Below are 17,751 nucleotides of genomic sequence, written 5' to 3'. Positions count from 1 at the left end.
TTCATATCTCTTTCAACTGCTGGTGAGGGGGGTGGCTGAGGGCACAGCGTCAGTTGTGAGGCCGAGATGCCTCTAGAAGGCCAGCCGAAGCCCTGCTCCCTCACCCTCAGGAAGGTAACGGAGACCCCGGCCGAGGGCGGACACCCACCTTCTCTGACTCTTTCTCGAGGGAAGGGCAGTGGGAGTCTTCCGGCCTTCCGCTGTCCTTGGCCTTCGCCTCCTCCAGCAGAATGGTCATGGCCTTCGTGGCGGCATCTTGCTTGGCCACTTTCTTGCTGCCGGCTTCAGCCGGGGGGAACTCTCGGCCGCTGATGACAACTTGGAATTTAAATCTTGATGGAAAGTGATTAGATGTGTGAACACTAGTCTAGGTCTCCCTTCTGCCCTCTCCAAAGAGATCTGCACCTGCAATTCCTACTGCTCTGAGGGGCTTGTTGACTTGTGAGGGGCTTTTTGACTGGGGGGAACTCTTGTGAGGGGCAGGCCAGGGACTCCTGTCCTTTGGGGGCTCAGCCTGTCCCTACTTTTCAGAAAAACAGCCAGCGACTCTCCCCCCACAGCTCATTAGAGCAAACAGCCACAATTCAGGGACCCCCCACGATCTCTCAGCAATGAACTGAGGTAAAGTCTATAAAAATGAGGAGCTAGAGTCACCATTACAGTCTTGTTAGCAACCAAGCCTTCACCTAAAGCAGCCGCACAGACCGGCCACAGCGAGGGTAGCTCTAAGGCAAGCGAAGGCTCTTACGATGCAGTCTCCCTCCCTAGACACCTGCAGGGACCAGAACACCTGTCCCTTCTCGGGGCTGTTTCTGTCCCAGCCTACCCACAGGACACACCACTCTTACGGCTGGTTTTGAGTCGCTCTAAAGCTCTATGTGAAGCCTGGGATGAAAGGACTTTCCCTGTTATGTAGAAAACCAAAAAGCACTTGCTCTAGGCCTCTGGACTGAGCTTAGACTTCCTTTGTTCAAGCTTTTAAATTTGTTCAGCTCTTTGCTCAATCTGGGATTTCATTTAGAAAAAGTAGGTCAGATTCTTATTTCCTGGGTCTTCTGAAATATGTGACTATGGCATCAATGTTTCTTACAGCTGGAGGCCAAAGAACGGTTAGCCACCAACCCCACTGCTTGTCCCCAACCCCGGGGATAAGGATGAAGGACGAGAGCATGACGGCCAGCCAGGCCCTGTCACTTTGGACAGACACACGCCCTCTGCCTAACAGCTCCCCCGCAATGCCATCGCCGAGTCAGTAAGACGGGCACAGGGAGGGGGAAGGGGGAAGCTGGGCATCCTGCCCCTAGCAAACCGCCTCGGTGAGCCTCTCCTGTCCGCCCCAGCAGGAGTGCAGCCACTCGGCGCCAGTGGCTTCAGCTCTCTGCCGGGCCCTTCGCAGCTCCCTCTGGGCCTGCCTGTTTCCCTCCATCTGCCCGCTGGCCTGCAAGAGCCGGCCAGCTGTCTGAGTGAGGTCACTTCTGGTTTCACAGCTCAGGAGCAGCAGCCAGTGCGGCCCACCCGCCCGCACAGAGGTGTGTAAATCAGAACCCACCTCGCAGGCAGGCAGGCAGGCAGCGTGTGTGCTCTACACTGTCCTTTCCCCGCGGAAAGGGGGCGAGGCGGCTGGAATCCACCGCTGCTGGCAGCACAGGCCCCCTTGCTCTCATGTGCAGCCTGCCCCGCCCACCTGCTCCTGGACCTCCTGGGACTTAGATGGGGAAGTGGGAACGGTCATGAGGGGGGGGGGGGCAAGGGAGTCACGTCTTCATTACCTCTGGCCTTAACAGGCAGACGTGACATCGATGCATGAAAGCTAACCATTTCCCAAGAAGCTTTGACCTTCCCTTTGCTCAGCCAGGATGCTGGTTGGTCTGAGGTCTACATTCCTCGCTCAAGATCTAGAGCAGGGGCGGGGAACGTCCGGCCCACGGGCCGTATAAGGCCCTCAAAACCATTTGGTCTGGCCCTGCCAAGGCGACCATGGGCGGGACTTGAAATTTAGTAAATCTAGGAGCTCTTTTCATAGCGACAAATTTATATTAAGTGAATTACATGAAGCAAATGATGCTATAAATATCCAAATGCCTCTGGCAGACAACAGGTTCCCCAGCCCTGATCTAGAGGAAGGGCCAGCAAGGGTGCGTTAGCTGGAGGGCAGCGAGGAGGAGGGAAAAGTCGGGGCCACCACACAGCATTGCTCACGAGTCAGCCACCTGTCAGCAGCAAGAGCGCCTGACCCAACCCTAGGCACGCAGAGTCCTGGGGTCTCTTACCGAGGTTCATGGGGCGGTCCGCTCTGCTCCAGGAGGTGGAACTCACAGGTCTGACTGGCGAACTGGGCATACTCTAACAGCCCGCTGATGGGGTTCTTCAGCTGGCACTCGGTCAGCTTCTTGTAGGGTGAACACCGTGGCAAGCCATGACTGTAGAAGGAGGGCATCTCCATGATGGCGCGGAACTCCCCTGGGGCGGTGCGGATACTGTTCAGGTCATCCGGGATGTCATCGGTGGCCCACTGGCCGTTCTCAAAGTCCACACACCCCGGCTTCGAGGGGCCATTGTCACAAACAGGTGGTTTCGGTTTCACGGGTTCTGGGGGGACCCGTGGACTACTTTCTGCCTTGAGGACCGGCTCCTGTCCATTCTCCAGGCTTTCCGGGGCCGCTTCGTTTGAGGCAGCTGGCGGGGGGGAGCGACAGGCGGGAAGCTCTGCTTTTGTTTTGGGCTCGGGGACCGCAGCGTGAGCGGCTTCGGGAACGCTGTTCGTGCTCCTCTTCATCTGTATCCTCTCTCGCTTCTTGTCGGTCAGGAACCAGATGGGAGGGGTGGTCCCTACCCGGTACACGTCCCCCTGCCTCTCCAGGTCAATCAGCACGGCATTGACATCGCGAGCTCTCGAGAGGCCGATGTTTTTAGCCAAATTCAGGGCGGAGGACTTGAACACGTCAAACAGGTGGTTGCAGATGTCTTCCTTGATCTCGGCCATGTCGAAAGGCTCAGGGGGCTCTTCGTCTTCCGAGTCGGACGTGGGGTTCCTGTCGGCGGGTTCCCAACTGGGACCTGAGCTTGGAGCTCCCTGGCTCCACCCGTCGGCTGTCACTACTCGGTTGTGCTGGTTCAGAGCCGGAGCGGAAGCTGCAAGTCTCCACAAAGGGGGCGTTCCCGCCTCCCTGCGCAGCGCACCCCTCTCTGCCAGACGGTATAAGACGCGGTTGATCTCCTTCTTGTGGGCCTGGAGCTTGCGAGCCAGGTCATGTGCTGTGGTGGCCTTCCCCTCGCCTTGCTCCTGCAGGAGCTCCAGGACCCTCTGCTCCTGACCCCGGCTGATGCTCAGCGCCTGGAAACGCGAGGAGAGCCGGTCAACACCTCCCCATGGCCGAGCCCCGCCGGGCGGGGGAGGAGGCCGGAATCCCGGGTGGAAGGCCTGGCTCCGGGGAGGCACACCCCTCGGGACGCCCCAGACCTCGAGCGGCCGGCCTCTGGCAGGTGGTCCGGGAAACCTCGGCCAGGGTTCAAGGAGGAAGGGTGGCGGTGGTGTCTGCTTTCCAACGAGGGGTGCTTCTGGGAGCTGCCCCTGGAGAAACGCTATTTGCTGAAGCTGGAAACTCTGAGGGTAAGGCCCGGGCTCTGGCTGCTGGCGTCTGCGCTGGCGGTGCTCATAGCCTTGAAATGGACCGGGGTAGTATCTGCCGGGAGAACACCCCTGCACAACAAGAAGGTGAAGAAGGAAGTGAGTCAGGACTGCGGGGGGGAGGGCGGTGCTGCCCTGCTTTCCAGTGGCTGGGGGCCCAGCCAGGATAGCCTGCCCACCTCAAAGCACTGCTGCTGACCCACCAGAGGTAAGCGAAGAGCAGGAAATGAACGCAGAGCTCCCGGGAGCAGCACGGCGGCTCCAGCACCTGGCTCATTCTTTTCCCTTCGGCAGCATGTTAGAGAGCTGACAATGAATCTTCCGCTCAGCCATACACTGACCCTTTAAAAATAAAAACCTTTTCTTCCCAAAAGAAACAAAAAGAGCCCTAGCTGGTTTGGCTCAGTGGATAGAGCGTGTCTGCCTGTGGGTGAAGGGTCCCGGGTTTGATTGCAGCCAAGGGCCCGTGCCTGCGTTGTGGGCTTGATCCCCAGTAGGGGGTGTGCAGGAGGCAGCCAATCAATGGTTCTCTCTCATCATTGTTGTTTCTCTCTCCCTCTCCCTTCCTCTCTAAAACCAATAAAATGTGTTAATAAAACAAAAGGAGAACAATAACCTGAAGTGCAAAGGGGCCAGGGGACCAGGGAACGGACTGCAGCACAGACCCGTGTGTCTAAAACCTCCCTCTGGTGATTAGAACAAAAAGTGATGTAAGTGGAAGCAGTCCTGTGAGGCTATGACCGAGACCTCCCGGCCCCCCCCGCAGCGGGAGCACACAGGTTCATGGGCTCCTCACTGCCAGAATCTGGTTTTAGGGCAGATGGAGGATTCCTTAGAAAACAGACCATGTGCTCATACCTGGCATGGTGCTCAGGCTTGGAAGGGGCACTGGCACTAGTTTCTAACCAAACCACCAGCTCACCTGATGAGCGGAGCTGGCAGGACCATTCCTGGAGACCTCAGGCCCGCCCTCCCACACTCCCTTAGCTCCCTCCCAACAGTGTTTCCATGGTTGCTTCTGTGTCCTTCAGAACCCAGTTCCATGGGCACAGCCACACCATGTCCTCACCAACGGCCACCTTTCGACCAGGACCCCGGGCACTTGTGAGCGCCTCCCCCTCCACACACAGGGCTCCCCCTCTCCCCCTGGCGGGGTGGAGGTGGGAGGTCCAGGGAGGGGCGGACAGAAAATACTTTGGTACCTTCCTCTGGGGCTTGCAGACGTGTGTGTGTATGTGTGTGTGTGTGTGTGTGTGTGTGTGTGGAAGAGGGAGGGAGAGAGGGGATGTGAGGTGGAGGGGGCAACAGCTGGGATCAATGCTTCCTCATGCTTGTTCCCTTGTCTGACTCTCCTGAAGGGTCAGGACCTGCAGGCTGGACCTTTTCAGTAACCACATCCTCTGTTGCAATCGGGGGATCTTAGCACCTTGCCAAGCCCCTCTCGGTCTCCTGGCTGTGGCGTTCCCCAATGACCACCACTCGCCTAGCTTCTCCCTCAGTCTCACTGTTACCCCAGCGGGGCCACCACCAGACCTCAAACCCCGACTCCTTCCAGGGGTCAGCAAACCTTTCCTGGAAAGGGTCAGACAGTCTTCATTTGTAGCACAAACCAGCCACACACAACTTGAACACGGTTAGGACAAGGGTCTCCAGGTCTAGGATGCTCTGAATGTTATTCCTGCTGGATGTTAAAATGCAGCATAGCATTCTACAGCTGTAACTGTAACCCAGAAGACCAGGGCACAGGAAAATCACTGTCACGGACCAAACAGTGTGGCTGAGCCTTCCTTTGGGGAGGCAGAGCTTTGGATAGGAACCTGGCCTCCATAACTGGCTGCAAGGACACCTGTGACAACCACTTCTGTGACACCCCTTGGATTCGGGAACACACTTCACTTACAAAACAAGCTGCACTTGCTGACCCTGCTCTGCACTGAGAACTTCCGTTTGCACAGCTTCCTCTCCTTGCTTATGGGACCCCACGGCGGCTGCAGGTCAGCCAGGCCCACTCAGCCCGTCCGGTGTGACACCCCCCTCATCCAGCTTGGATGCCACGGCCCGATTCCTTCTCCACCCGAAGCCCGAGGTCCCCTTTCCCTATTCCCTGGAGAAGGATGATTCCTCCTCTTCAACGTCAGTTAGGTGGTCAGTTCAGTTCAACACGGTTCACTGCGGACTGAGCGCTCTTGGTAAGTTCTCCTGCGGTGTGGGGACACAGCACCAAAGCCGCCTCTCACCTTTCCCCGCCACGTCTGCCCCTGTCCCTTCCTTCCATGTGAGTCTCCAAGGTTTTAAGGGCCTCTTCTTCCTTCCCAGGCTGACTTCATCCACTCCCTCAACCTAAACCGGCCTCTTCAGGAACTGTCAAATCTATTCCCTCCAGCCACCACCTTGTCCTTGACTTTCCAAATGCTAGATAACCTGTTCACTTAGATATCCTACCGTGTCATATTCCAACCAAATTCACCTTTCCTCTCAAGCCAGCCCCTCTCCTGCTGTTCTTATGACTGACACTGGCACCTTCCGCTCTTGGTTATTCAGGTGAGAAACCTGAGTCATCTCTGCTGCCTATCTGCCTTCCTCCATCTAAACATCAGGCAGCTGCCACATCTCACCTTGTCTGCCACCTCTGCCTTTCCCCTTAACTGTGTCACAGTTCCAGCCCCTCGGCACCTCTCACTGGGCTACGTAAGTGCCCCTCTGACCTTCCCAGGCCTCTACATCCTAACCCTGTGGGCCTGCTTCTCCCTCTGTGGCCACCTGTCACAAGTCCAACCTCTCCTCACAGATCTCCTTAGATGCTGCTCCCCAGGAGACTTCTTCCGACTTCCATCTCCCTCAGCTTCCTGTCTTTGAACTCCTCCTTCTCAGCACCTTTTACACTGCTAACTTTAGCTTTTACCAGAGTTATCGGTTTTTAAGTGACGCGCAGATTGTAGTACATCTGAAAGGCGATTAACAATGTTAGGTATTCGAGAAATTATGCTCGACTCTCCCCTCCCGATATTCCCCTGTGGTGCTGAGGGGCGTCTGCAGCCGGCTCCACAGAAAGCTCCGGGGACAAGGACCGTGTGTCCGTTATCTCTGCATTCCCAGCACCTCAGAGAGCTCCTGGCACAAAGCTGATCCCGAAACCTTTGTGGAATTAATGACCGTGAACAGGACACCCCCAGACACACCGACCCTTCTCGCCGCACACACTCCCTCCCCCAGCGCACTGCCAGGGCCCAGGTGTGCGGGCTCAGAGCGGGAGTCGGGCTCACAAAAGCCGAGTTATGGGCGTTTCAGCACCTCCCCGTTTGGTTCTTGGACTGAACTTGGTAAAATAACTGCTTCAAAATGGCTCAAGTCAGTTCCTAGCCAAATACTTTCTAGGTCTAAACTGCTTCTACTTGGCCAAAGTCTGTAAAACCATTTAATGTCCATCTACATAAGAAGAGGAGAGTAAATTATGACACGTTCATGCTACGGAAGAGTACTCACACACACACACACACACACACACAAAGGTGTTGCGATCTATTTGTATTTTCACTGGAGGAAATTTAGGCATGATAAAATGTTAAATTAACCAACAAAAAAGGCAAGCTGCAGAGAACATGCATGCTAGAACGCCCTATTTTGTAAACACAAGACACATCCATGAATATGTGCGTGGGTGTGTGTGCACATGCTAGAATGAGTACAGAAAAAAGAATACATAAATTGGTTAACAATGGCTATTTTAGGGAAAGATTAGAGGGAGATTATGTTTTCTTACTTGCCAAACTACCATTTGAGAACAGCCATTTGCAGAACCTGAATGGGAGCGAGAGCAAGAAAGTGGGAAAGCACCTCAGGCGGACCATTCTTAAATCCCTCCATCGCCACGCACCCACTGTGGTCTATGCATTAGGAAAACCATGTAACAAATTAACATCCACTGCCCTACACAACTGCACTTCCATCTAGTCTCATCTACTTAGGATCAAGAGAAGAGCCCCACCTTTACTACATGGGCTCCATAAAAAATATACTGAAATGTGCAAAAAACTGCTTTTCCTTAAGTGCCTAATTCTTTTAAAGAAAATATAAATTAAAATGATATATATGTATATACGTGTGTGTGTATATGTATATATATACACACACACATATGATCATGGTTATAGTTATAAGGTCCTATGTGTTTTGACTTTATGTAGTCAAAACTCAGAATTATATACTAAAAAGGGTAAGTTTTACTGTGTAAATTTGCTTCTACTTTTAATATATATATATATATATATATATATATATATATATATATAAAAATACATATACACACAGGTATATGTATTTTATATATATATAAAAGATGGGCAAAAGTAGGCTTACAGTTGTAATACAAATAAGTAATACAACTCTATCCCTCTCTCCTCCTCTCTGTAAAGAATCAATAAAAGCATATTATATATATAAAAAAAGATTAAAGCCTGCCTGGCGTTGCTTAGTGGTTGAGCACTGACCCGTGAACTAAGAGGTCACTGGTTGGCTTCCTAGCTGGGGCACACGCCCGGGTTGCAGGATCGATCCCTGGTTGGGGGCCTGCAGAAGGCAGCTGTATTGTTTCTCTCTCATTATCCCTCTCCCTTCCTCTCTCTAAAATCAATAAAGGCAGTAAGCCCTGGCCGGTATGGCTCAGTGAATAGAGCTTCAGCCCTGAGACAGAAGGGTCCCAGGTTCGATTCCATTGAGGGCCAATGCTCTATCCACTGAGTCAAACTGCTATGGCTGTCCTTTTATCGTTGCGGTTTTCTCCTCAGAGTAAAGGGAAAGGGACATACAGTACATATACATTCTTTGCTTAGCACAGTGCGTTTGCGATTCACCTATACTGCTGCCTGTATCAGCCCTTCCCTCCAGTGTTTTGGCCAAACAGCAGTCCTTTATGCAGAAGCATGCCACTGTGTGTGTGTCATCACCTGTTGAAGGACATTTGGTTTTCCAGTTTTTAGCGACAATGATAAAGCTGCTATAAACTTCCTCCTACAGGTGAAGGGTGGTTTTTCATTTCCCAAACGCCTTCAGGAGGTGCAGAGGATGCTAGAACAAAGCCTGTGGTCCAAGTGGGGCCCCAGGAGGGGTGCGGGCGAGAGTCCGAGGTGCAAGCAGAAAAAAGCGGGGTCAGCTTTGCCTTGCTCTGGGCTCTGGCCTTGCTCTCAGCCCACGTGCCTGTCCCCCAACAAACCCCTTCCTCCTGCTGCTCCCAAGGCAGCTACTCACCACGACAGAAAGGCGTCGCCAGCCATTCTGCTCGGTGAGCGAACACACACACACACACACACACACACACACACACACACACGCACGCAGTGAACTCGGACCGCCCTTACCTGCCTCAGGTCCATGGCGCCCCCCGAGGCATGTCCAGGCAGTGCGACCCTCCCCGGGTGGCCGTGGGGTTCCAGGGGTCCGCCTTCGAGGCTTCGCGGGCGCTGGGGCGTCCGGGGGGGACGTGCGGGGGGCGTCCGGGGAGCCCGGACAGGAAGCAGGACAGGAAGCGCTCCTGGGCGGGGAGGGTGAGCTGGGCTGTGAAACGGCTCCGGTTCAATTTCGCTTTCGTTTCCCCAGAAGGACTGCCCTTTCGGAAAGTTTGGTCGGGGGCGGGGCTTGGGCGGCTCGAGGGGCGGGGCTTGGGCAGCACGGCCTGGAGCTGGAGCTGCAGGTTTCCCAGGGATCACAGCCTAACGCCTCCTCCCAGAACTGGGCAGGGTGCTCTTTCTTTAGGAAAACAGCTAAATACCGAGCTCATGAAGCCTCTCCCCACCCTCTCAGGCCTCCAAGGGATAAAGCAAAGGCAGCAGGAAAGAGGCGGGCGAAGTTGAAATGGCGGACACCCCTGCAGAGCACGCCTTACTGCTACTTCTTGAATATTATAAACGGGCCTGAACAGGGGAGAGAGAGCTGCTACGGACTTTCTCCTGCGGGTAAATCGGCGGTTCAGAAGGAAGCCCTCCATGCATACCCCTTTAATCTCACAGCAGTGCTGCGGGGCAGGCATGATTCCTGTTACAGAGGTGGAAAACCGGGCCTTCAGGTCTGACCGTGGAAAACACACCGTCACACTCGCTCCGGTTCTTTCTAAAAAGAACCGTGTTTGCTAGAGGAATAATTCAACTGATTTCAGGATCACACTTAGGCACCTGCTCTCCTTTGTTCAAGTTCTATAGCTCAATTCCAGTGCTCAGCAAAGCCCCACCTGTGAAAAATCTCTTTTCTGTGTTTAATTTTATCCCCACTACTTTTGAGATTTACAAGGCAGTCCCTTTACAGCATTATCACCAGCAGATGCCCTTCTCCACTGTCCTTTGTTTAAAAAAAAAAAAAAAATATATATATATATATATATATATATATATATATGTATGTATATAAATTTTTATTAATTTCAGAGAGGAAGAGAGAAGAGAAAGAAACATCAAGGATGAGAATCATTGACCATCCATCTCCTCTATGCTCCCTCCTCGGGATGGAACTGTGACCTCCTGGGTCATAAGTTGAGGCTCACCCACTGAGTCACACCGGCCGGGCTGTATATCTGCCTTTAGAGCTGTACAGTCTTTTCTGGGCAGGGAATACGTGTCACATCCCCACATCCCCAGCATGTGACTTTCTAAATAAACTTCCTCTTATAATTTGAGTTTCTTGGTTCTGAATTCTTTCTTTGCTGAACTCAAGTACCGAGGTCTGGTACCATTCTGGTGTCATTTCACCACTAACAACTGAAATGTCTATCAAAAATAAAATGCATAAATGGTGGCAAATGTCTATGATGGAATCCTACATAATAAAAAGCTAATATGTAAATAGAACGAACAGCGGAAAAACTGAACAACTGGTCACTATGACGTGTGCTGACCACCAGGGGGCATGCACGGAACGTGGCGGGCGTTGGCCGCAGTGGGATGGTGGAGCAGGTGAGCAAGGCACCAGACCACGGCGGGGCACCGGTGGCTGCCATCAGGTGAGCCTCTGGTGGTGACTGCAAATTCTCTGCTCCCACACGCCCGTTCTCACCCACCCGCCACGAAGCCGCCATCACACCCGCTGCCGATGCCCGGTGCTGGCCCTGGTCTGGCACCGGGGTGCGAGCGGCAGCTGCTGGCCCCAATCATCACTCAGGGGTTCTCCATCACCCCCTGTTCCTGAGAGGCAATTAGGGCTGGCAGCCGCCGCTTGCACCCACAGCCGGTGCCAGACCATCAGTTGCACCCACTGCCAGCTGCCAGCCCTGATCGCCCCTGAGGGCTTCTTTAACCCCTCCCCCACACTCCTGAGGGGTGACTGGGGCAGCAGCTGCTGCTTGCACCCAGTGATGGGAGCAATTGGGGCTGGCACCAGCAGTGGGTGTGACGGGCTGGCGCCATCAGTGCGTGGGAGTGGCGGGAGAGGCTGAGTGGTGGTGTGGAGGATGGGCAGAGACCCACCCGTGCCCACCGCAGCCTCGTGGCCCACAGTTCCTGTCACGGTGCATGAATGTGTGCACTGGGCCCCTAGTATTACATAGCAACAAAAATGGAAGAACTATTCAATAGAACCACCTGGAACAAAACGAATAATCATCTAAACATGATATGGAGAGAAATCATAGATATATTATATGATTCCATTTACATAAAGGTCCCAAACCAGGCAAAATTAAACTACAGTCTGCACTGCATAAAAGACAGGATGGCCAAAGCCGGTTTGGCTCAGCGGTAGAGCGTCGGTCTGCAGACTAAAGGGTCCCAGGTTCGATTCCCGTCAAGGGCATGTACATTGGTTGCGGGCACATCCCCGGTAGGGGGTGTGCAAGAGGCAGCTGGTTGATGTTTTTTTCTCATCGACGTTTCTAACTCTCTATTTCTCTCCCTTCCTCTCTGTAAAAAATCAATAAAATATATTAAAAAAAAAAAGACAGGGTGGTTACTGGAGGGAGGAAGGGGCAGGGGTTTGATTGGGAAGGAATGTGCTGGGTGCTGGTGATGTTTTAGCTCTTGACTTGGGTGGTGATTACATCTATGGTTGCTTTCCAGTCATATACATATGCTCTAAGCTGTACGTCACAATTTTATAAGGCGAAAAACAAGAACTCTCATTACAACCATTCTAGCCTCTGTTCCCACCTTCTATTTTCCATGTAAGTCAAATGAGTTATGTCTTGCCTTTCCTTCTTTGCCTCAGGGCTAAACAATTCCACAGCCCTTAATCCTCCTACAAGAATGTTCCAGAAAAGTCTTAATCACTGCTGCTGTGCACTGCTGCTGCCCCCATCACTTCTAAGCAGATGGAAAATTTGTTTCCTAAGCAGAGGGTCAGATTGTTCCTTGAAAGAACAACTACTCTTGTCATTTAATCTTAGCAGCTCAAGTAGCTGTGGACAGTCTTATTCATAAACATTTCATCCCCCCCCAGTGATTGTTCCAGCTCCCACAGGGTGGGGAGGGAGTGACATAGACCTTTGTGCTGTTCTACTGGAGGGACTTGATGCATCGGGTGAAGCTCTTTACACCACAAGTAACAGGATGATTAGAGAAAACTTCAGAAAATACAGACAAGCAGTCAAAGTGATCCCTGCTCCTTCCCTGTCGCTCATCTGGGCCTCCCTTTCCTGCGTTTCCGTGCCCAGCAGCACCAGGTGCTCCTTTCCCGACACACCGACCACCGACCCGACCGACCGACCGACCGACCCGACCCAACGGTGCTCACCTCCCAGGGGGAGTGCCTGCGGCCCCGCCCCGCTGTGAGGGAGCCGAGGGCTATTTACCAACACCACCACATGGCTGAGCGTCCCCATCTAGAATGAGGGGAGCACAAAAAGCCCCTCCCTGGCAATCAGGCTTTCGCAAAGCACTGCGCTCTGGCCTTCGGGGCCCTGGACTCCCTCGGTACGGAGGACGACTTCATCTGGCTACCGAGCTGGTTTTAGCTTCCAACTCCTGCTATTCTCGCCTCTTCACTATAAATAACTGCTGCTCTGGCTTGTTGTGGCTCTTCTGTTTAATCGCACTGTGTGCAGGATGAGGATCTCCAAGTCTTTTCCGTCTACAATTTCCTATAACCAGCCTCCTGCACATATGGGCCACGTCCACTGGATCCTCTATCACCCTATGGTAACGCAGATGTCTGCAAACTCCTTCAACGTTTGCTCGTATAGCGATCCTGCAACAGAAATGGAGTGCCTGCGAATGGTGCTACTAAACTTGCAACATATTATCAAAAAAAGAAAAAAATAACTTATTTTTAATTACTAGGCCATTGTTTTAGAAAGGGTATGCACATAAACAAACTCATGTTCTTATCCTGAATCCTAGGAAATACATAATAAGCAATTTGTAGAGTTGCGAGGACAAATTTAATGGCTTCCTTTTTTGTTGTTTCTTTTCGCTTCTTGATCATTGGATTTTTATTCCACTGCAACACTTACTGCTACATCAACATGATTTCAAAGTCCCAGGGCCTCCCTGCAGTAACCCCGTCTGCTTTGAGAGACTGTGAGGCTTTCTGCAGACAGACTAGTGAGCTGCCTAATTGGCTAGCAGGGCTCCACAGCTGTATTTATGCTGATATGTACACTCTACTGATGCTAATAATGATCAGACCGGTGTTCTTTTTAGACTGGCTTTTGAAGTTACAGGAACAAGAGATGCCTCAGATATCCTAGGAGAAACATGTCTCCAAAAGTGGCTAAGTGCCCCTTCCCCCAGTTATCTGGTAAATGAAAGAAGGAAAGTGGTATTTTATAATTACCTATAGGCACCAGGCATTGTGACAGTAGGTATCTATAATATCTATAATAATAAAGGTTAATATGCTAATTAGACCAGATGACCTTCTGGATGAAGCCAGGGCTACGAGGAAAGCCCGGGTCCCGGGTGCCAGAGGGAAGCCGGTGCCGACAGCCGACAGCCGACAGCCGACAGCCGGGGGAAGAAAGGCCTACTCTTGCATGAATTTCGTGCATCGGGCCTCTAGTTATTAATATCAAGGCTATCATATTATCAATAATGTCAAAACAATACTACTAACAATGGCTAACAGGCCTCTGCTGAATATTTTACATGTAAGTTTAAACAGTTAATGTACACTTAGCCTCATAACAACCCAAGATGATCCTGCAACTTGTGGTTTTATGCATTAAGCCCTGACACCCTTCGCCTGCCCTCCTATGCTAGGCTGGTCTGGCCTATACCACTGACTGCCCTCCAGTTTGGCTCTGAGCAGCACAGAGAGGTTCTGCTATGGCCCACATTTGGATTCTGCTGAGTCAGGGTCCAAAGGGGGGCCTCCCACTCACTTTTGCCTTCTCTCCTGCCGGGGCAATGCTCCCATTGGTGCCTGCAGGAAGCAGTGGGGGGCGTGCAGTGCTGGCGCAGGCAGGCCTGCAGGCAGCCGCAGCCCGCGCTCTGCAGTGCTTTCTAGGGAAACAGGCAGCTTTTACCAACAGCGAACTGCAGAAAGCCAATTTGCCAAATGGCCAATTCTCTAAATAACCAATTCACTAAGCAATCAGTATGCTGAATTAACTTTTTACATAGCTCTTGTCTTTGTCTTCCTTTTCTTTCTTTTTTTTTTTTAAAAAAAAAAAGGCATTTTAGGATTTAAAAAAATTCCCCTTTATTGATTTTTAGAGAGGAAAGAAGAGGATAGATGGAAACATCATCATCGAAAGAGAAACATCATCGATTGGCTACCTCCTGCACGGCCCCAACTGGGATTGAGCCTAAAACCTGGGCATGAGCCCTGATCGGGAACCGGGGAATAGAACCAGGGAACTTCTGGTTCAACCGCTGAGCCACACCAGCCAGCTTGCCTTCCTTTTTTCAATTCTGTCTTCAGAGTATTAGAGGAAATGTACGCTGCCCGTCTCCCTATTGCCGCAGAGCTGGACACGGAGTGGGGACTAGGGGACAGAAGAAGGGGTGAGGTTGAGGGGCTCTTGTAGAACTGATTCACGAGAACTGACCTAGAGCCATTTCCAGGTGTCTACAATCTTCTTTCCAAAGGGAATGAACAAGGCTTGGCTCTTCCTAACAGCAATCTTTTTTTGTTGTTGTTGTTGTTAATCCTCACCCAAGAACATTGTTTCCCATTGATATTTTTAGAAAGTGGGAGGTAGGGCGGGGGTGAGGGTGGGGGTAGAGAGGGGAGGAAGAGAGAAAGAGAGAGGGAGGAGAAACATTGATGTGAGAGAGACACATCCATTGGTTGCCTCCTGCATGTGCCGCAGGGGGGGCCGGGGATCAGGTCCGTGCTCTAACCACTCAGGAGCACTGGCCGGGCCTCACACATGTCTTTAAAAGCATCACCTCCAGCATTGACAAGTCCACATTGCATCTACACACAGAGAGAGAAGGCGTATGCAGACGGTGCAGAGAGAGATCTGAAGATGCTGCCCTTGAAGACGGGGGTGATGTGGCCACAAGCCAAGTAATGCAGGCAGCACCGAAGCTGGAAGAGGCAAGGAATGGGTCTTCCCTAGACAGAGCCTCTGGACGGAGCGCAGCCCTGTGACACCTGTTTCCGCCCAGTGATACTGACTTCTGACTTCTGGCCTCCAGAACGTGACGGAATACATTTCTGTTGTTTTAAGCCACCGCATTTGTCACTGCCACTGTGTGAAACTAATACAGCATCCTTGACAGGCAGTGCGGCCAGGGAGCTCTGAAGGCAGGGCGAGGCTAGCACAGGCCGTGCTCTGCAGCCAGGCAGTCCTGCACGCGAGGCTTTCAAAGGGAAAGGGCTGAAACAGACCAGGTTGTCCTAGATGACACAGCGCAGCTATAATTTCCACTCTTCAGTTCAGTCAAATAGTACGGCCTTCTCACTATGGCCAGCAAAATTAGAGTTTTTATTTGAAAAAAAAAAAAAAAAAGGGGGGGGGGGGATATTCTTAAATACACCAGACTATCATAAACCAATAGCCAATGCCATATTTAAAATGGAATAGCTAGGCATTCACACTAAAATAATTCAACATTACCACTATTCTATTATTTCCTAAATTCTGAGGTGTCCTCCAAACATTTATGATATTGGGATGTGCAATCATACATTTCATATATTAGTCCCCAAAAGCTATTACTAAATTGATAGCATGTTCTCATGCTTATGGTCTAAGAATCAAAGAAATATGGCATTTAACATTGTTTTGGAAAATCTTGCATATTCTGTAGCACAAAACAAATAAAAGATAAACTATTTAAAAAAAGGGAAAAAATCCAAATTATTTGCAGATCATTACCCTAATTAATACAAGATTATCTAAAAAACTCTTAAAACCAACATTAATTAAGGAATATGACTGGACATAAGAGAAATATACAAAACAACTTCCTTATATGAAAAATAGTATATTCTTAATAACAAATAAAAGAGAGAAATATCTATGTAAATCTTAAGAAATGTGAAGAGCCGATAGGAAAAGTATGAAACTGCTGAGAAATAATGTCTTACATAGACTAGACCAGCCCCAAATGTGATAGACAAATAGTTTAGAAAGCCAATTAGTGCCAAATTAAAAAACAGTTTACTGCAAGCTCTAATAAGGATAAGGGAAGTAAGGAGTGGACATCTAACAAAAATGATTAATCTAAAGTTCAAGTGCAAAAACAAACTGGCAAGAATGGCCAAAATACCCTGTTAAAAAGAGGACGGCTATGTGATTAAGTGAAGGCAGTACTGGCATCACACAGGAATGGAGCCACAGACTAACAGAGCAGCAACACACTCCCCGAAATAGACCCCAGTGTGTGCATGGATCTAACGCCTGGTACGGAGGAACCAAACGCAGTAGGGAGGGAAAGAAATGTCAGTCAATTACAGAGAGCTAATTGGTTGGCTTTTTGGGATAAAATCTATTTAGAGCCTTGCCTTATATTAATAAGCCAATATAAATTATAAGCAGATTAAAGGATTATTTGTAAAGTATTTTAAATAAAAACACTAATAAACAAAGTCATTGTGTATGACTTTGATCTGTTACACAGCAATGGAAGACATCACAAAAGAGAAAACTGACACTGAGGTATATTCACACAAGATATTGACATCTGCAACATGGTTTAACCTCGCTGGAAGAAGCCACGCATAAAAGAACAATTCTATTTACTTTAAATTTTAGAACAGGCAAAACTAACATGCAACGATTGACAATAGAACAGTGGTGGCCCTTGGGGATGGTGGTGACTAGAAAGGAACATGAGGGACTTTCTGGGTGATGGAGATGTCTTATTCTCTTGATTTGAATGGTGATTAAATGGATAGACTATACATTTGTCAAAACTCACTAAATGGCACACATAAATGATGTGCTATTTCTTGCAAAAAGAGTTAGGGAAACAATGGAATAAGGGCACCGGAAGAGGCTGAATTCACCATCCTGGCTACCACTCATCATCTGGGTAACACACACATTCAGCACAACAAGAACACCTCCTTAAACCAGATCAACAGACACAAATAAACACTTTCATGCAGCTACTTATGGAAATGCTAAGAACAGTAAGATCACATGAGAAGTATACACGTATCTGAATCTCAGTTTTGTGGAGCAAGCTTTGATATTTTGATTATTTAAAAATATATTTTTATTGATTTCAGAGAGGAAGGGAGAGTGAGAAAGAGAAACATCAACGATGAGAGAGAATCATTGATTGGCTGCCTCTTGCATGCTCCCTCCTGGGGATTGAGCCCACAACCCGGGCATGTGCCCTTGACTGGAATCAAACCTTCAGTTTGCCGCTCTATCCACTGAGCCAAGACAGCTAGGGCTTGATCAATTATTTAAATAAGGAAAAATATGTCATGTAGCACTAATGCAAGGATCTTTAAAATGAAACAGATCTTTATCTAATTCAAATAGATTTTATGTAAACATTACATAATATTTTCATCAAATATCTTGTCTTAATCTGAAATAAAACTGAAAATTAGCTTTTTAAAGTAATAGGTCAAAAAGCAAACTATAAAAGAATACAGAATGAGCCGAGACCGGTTTGGCTCAATGGATAGAGCGTCAGCTTGGGGCCTGAAGGGTCCCAGGTTCGATTCCGGTCAAGGGCATATACCTTGGTTGCGGGCACATCCCCAGTAGGGGGTGTGCAAGAGGCAGCTGATCGATG

The 17,751-nt window shown here is 50.2% G+C and overlaps 1 protein-coding gene across 7 annotated transcripts in view; it reads right to left on the bottom strand.

Annotated features, from left to right (window-relative positions):
- The window catches only part of ADAR (adenosine deaminase RNA specific), a 36,639-nt gene that overhangs the window by 12,493 nt on the left and 6,395 nt on the right, over positions 1-17,751 (bottom strand). For 2 of the 7 annotated variants that reach the window (XM_036441657.2, XM_036441658.2), the window contains exons 1-3: positions 8,983-9,118; positions 2,271-3,700; positions 149-332 (exon numbers count right to left, since the gene is read on the bottom strand). In XM_036441657.2, coding sequence (XP_036297550.1) covers positions 149-332; positions 2,271-3,700; positions 8,983-8,997 — 1,629 coding nt within the window. In that variant the 5' untranslated portion in view covers positions 8,998-9,118. Of the gene's footprint in view, positions 1-148; positions 333-2,270; positions 3,701-8,982; positions 9,125-17,751 lie in introns of those variants that run through there. The other 5 variants (XM_036441659.2, XM_045583342.1, XM_045583343.1 and 2 more) reach the window with 5 other exon arrangements.

Source organism: Pipistrellus kuhlii, unplaced genomic scaffold (assembly GCF_014108245.1).
Source record: "Pipistrellus kuhlii isolate mPipKuh1 unplaced genomic scaffold, mPipKuh1.p scaffold_m20_p_18, whole genome shotgun sequence".
In the NCBI taxonomy this organism is placed as follows: Eukaryota; Metazoa; Chordata; class Mammalia; order Chiroptera; family Vespertilionidae; genus Pipistrellus; species Pipistrellus kuhlii.
This window is presented reverse-complemented; position numbering and strand designations above follow the sequence as displayed.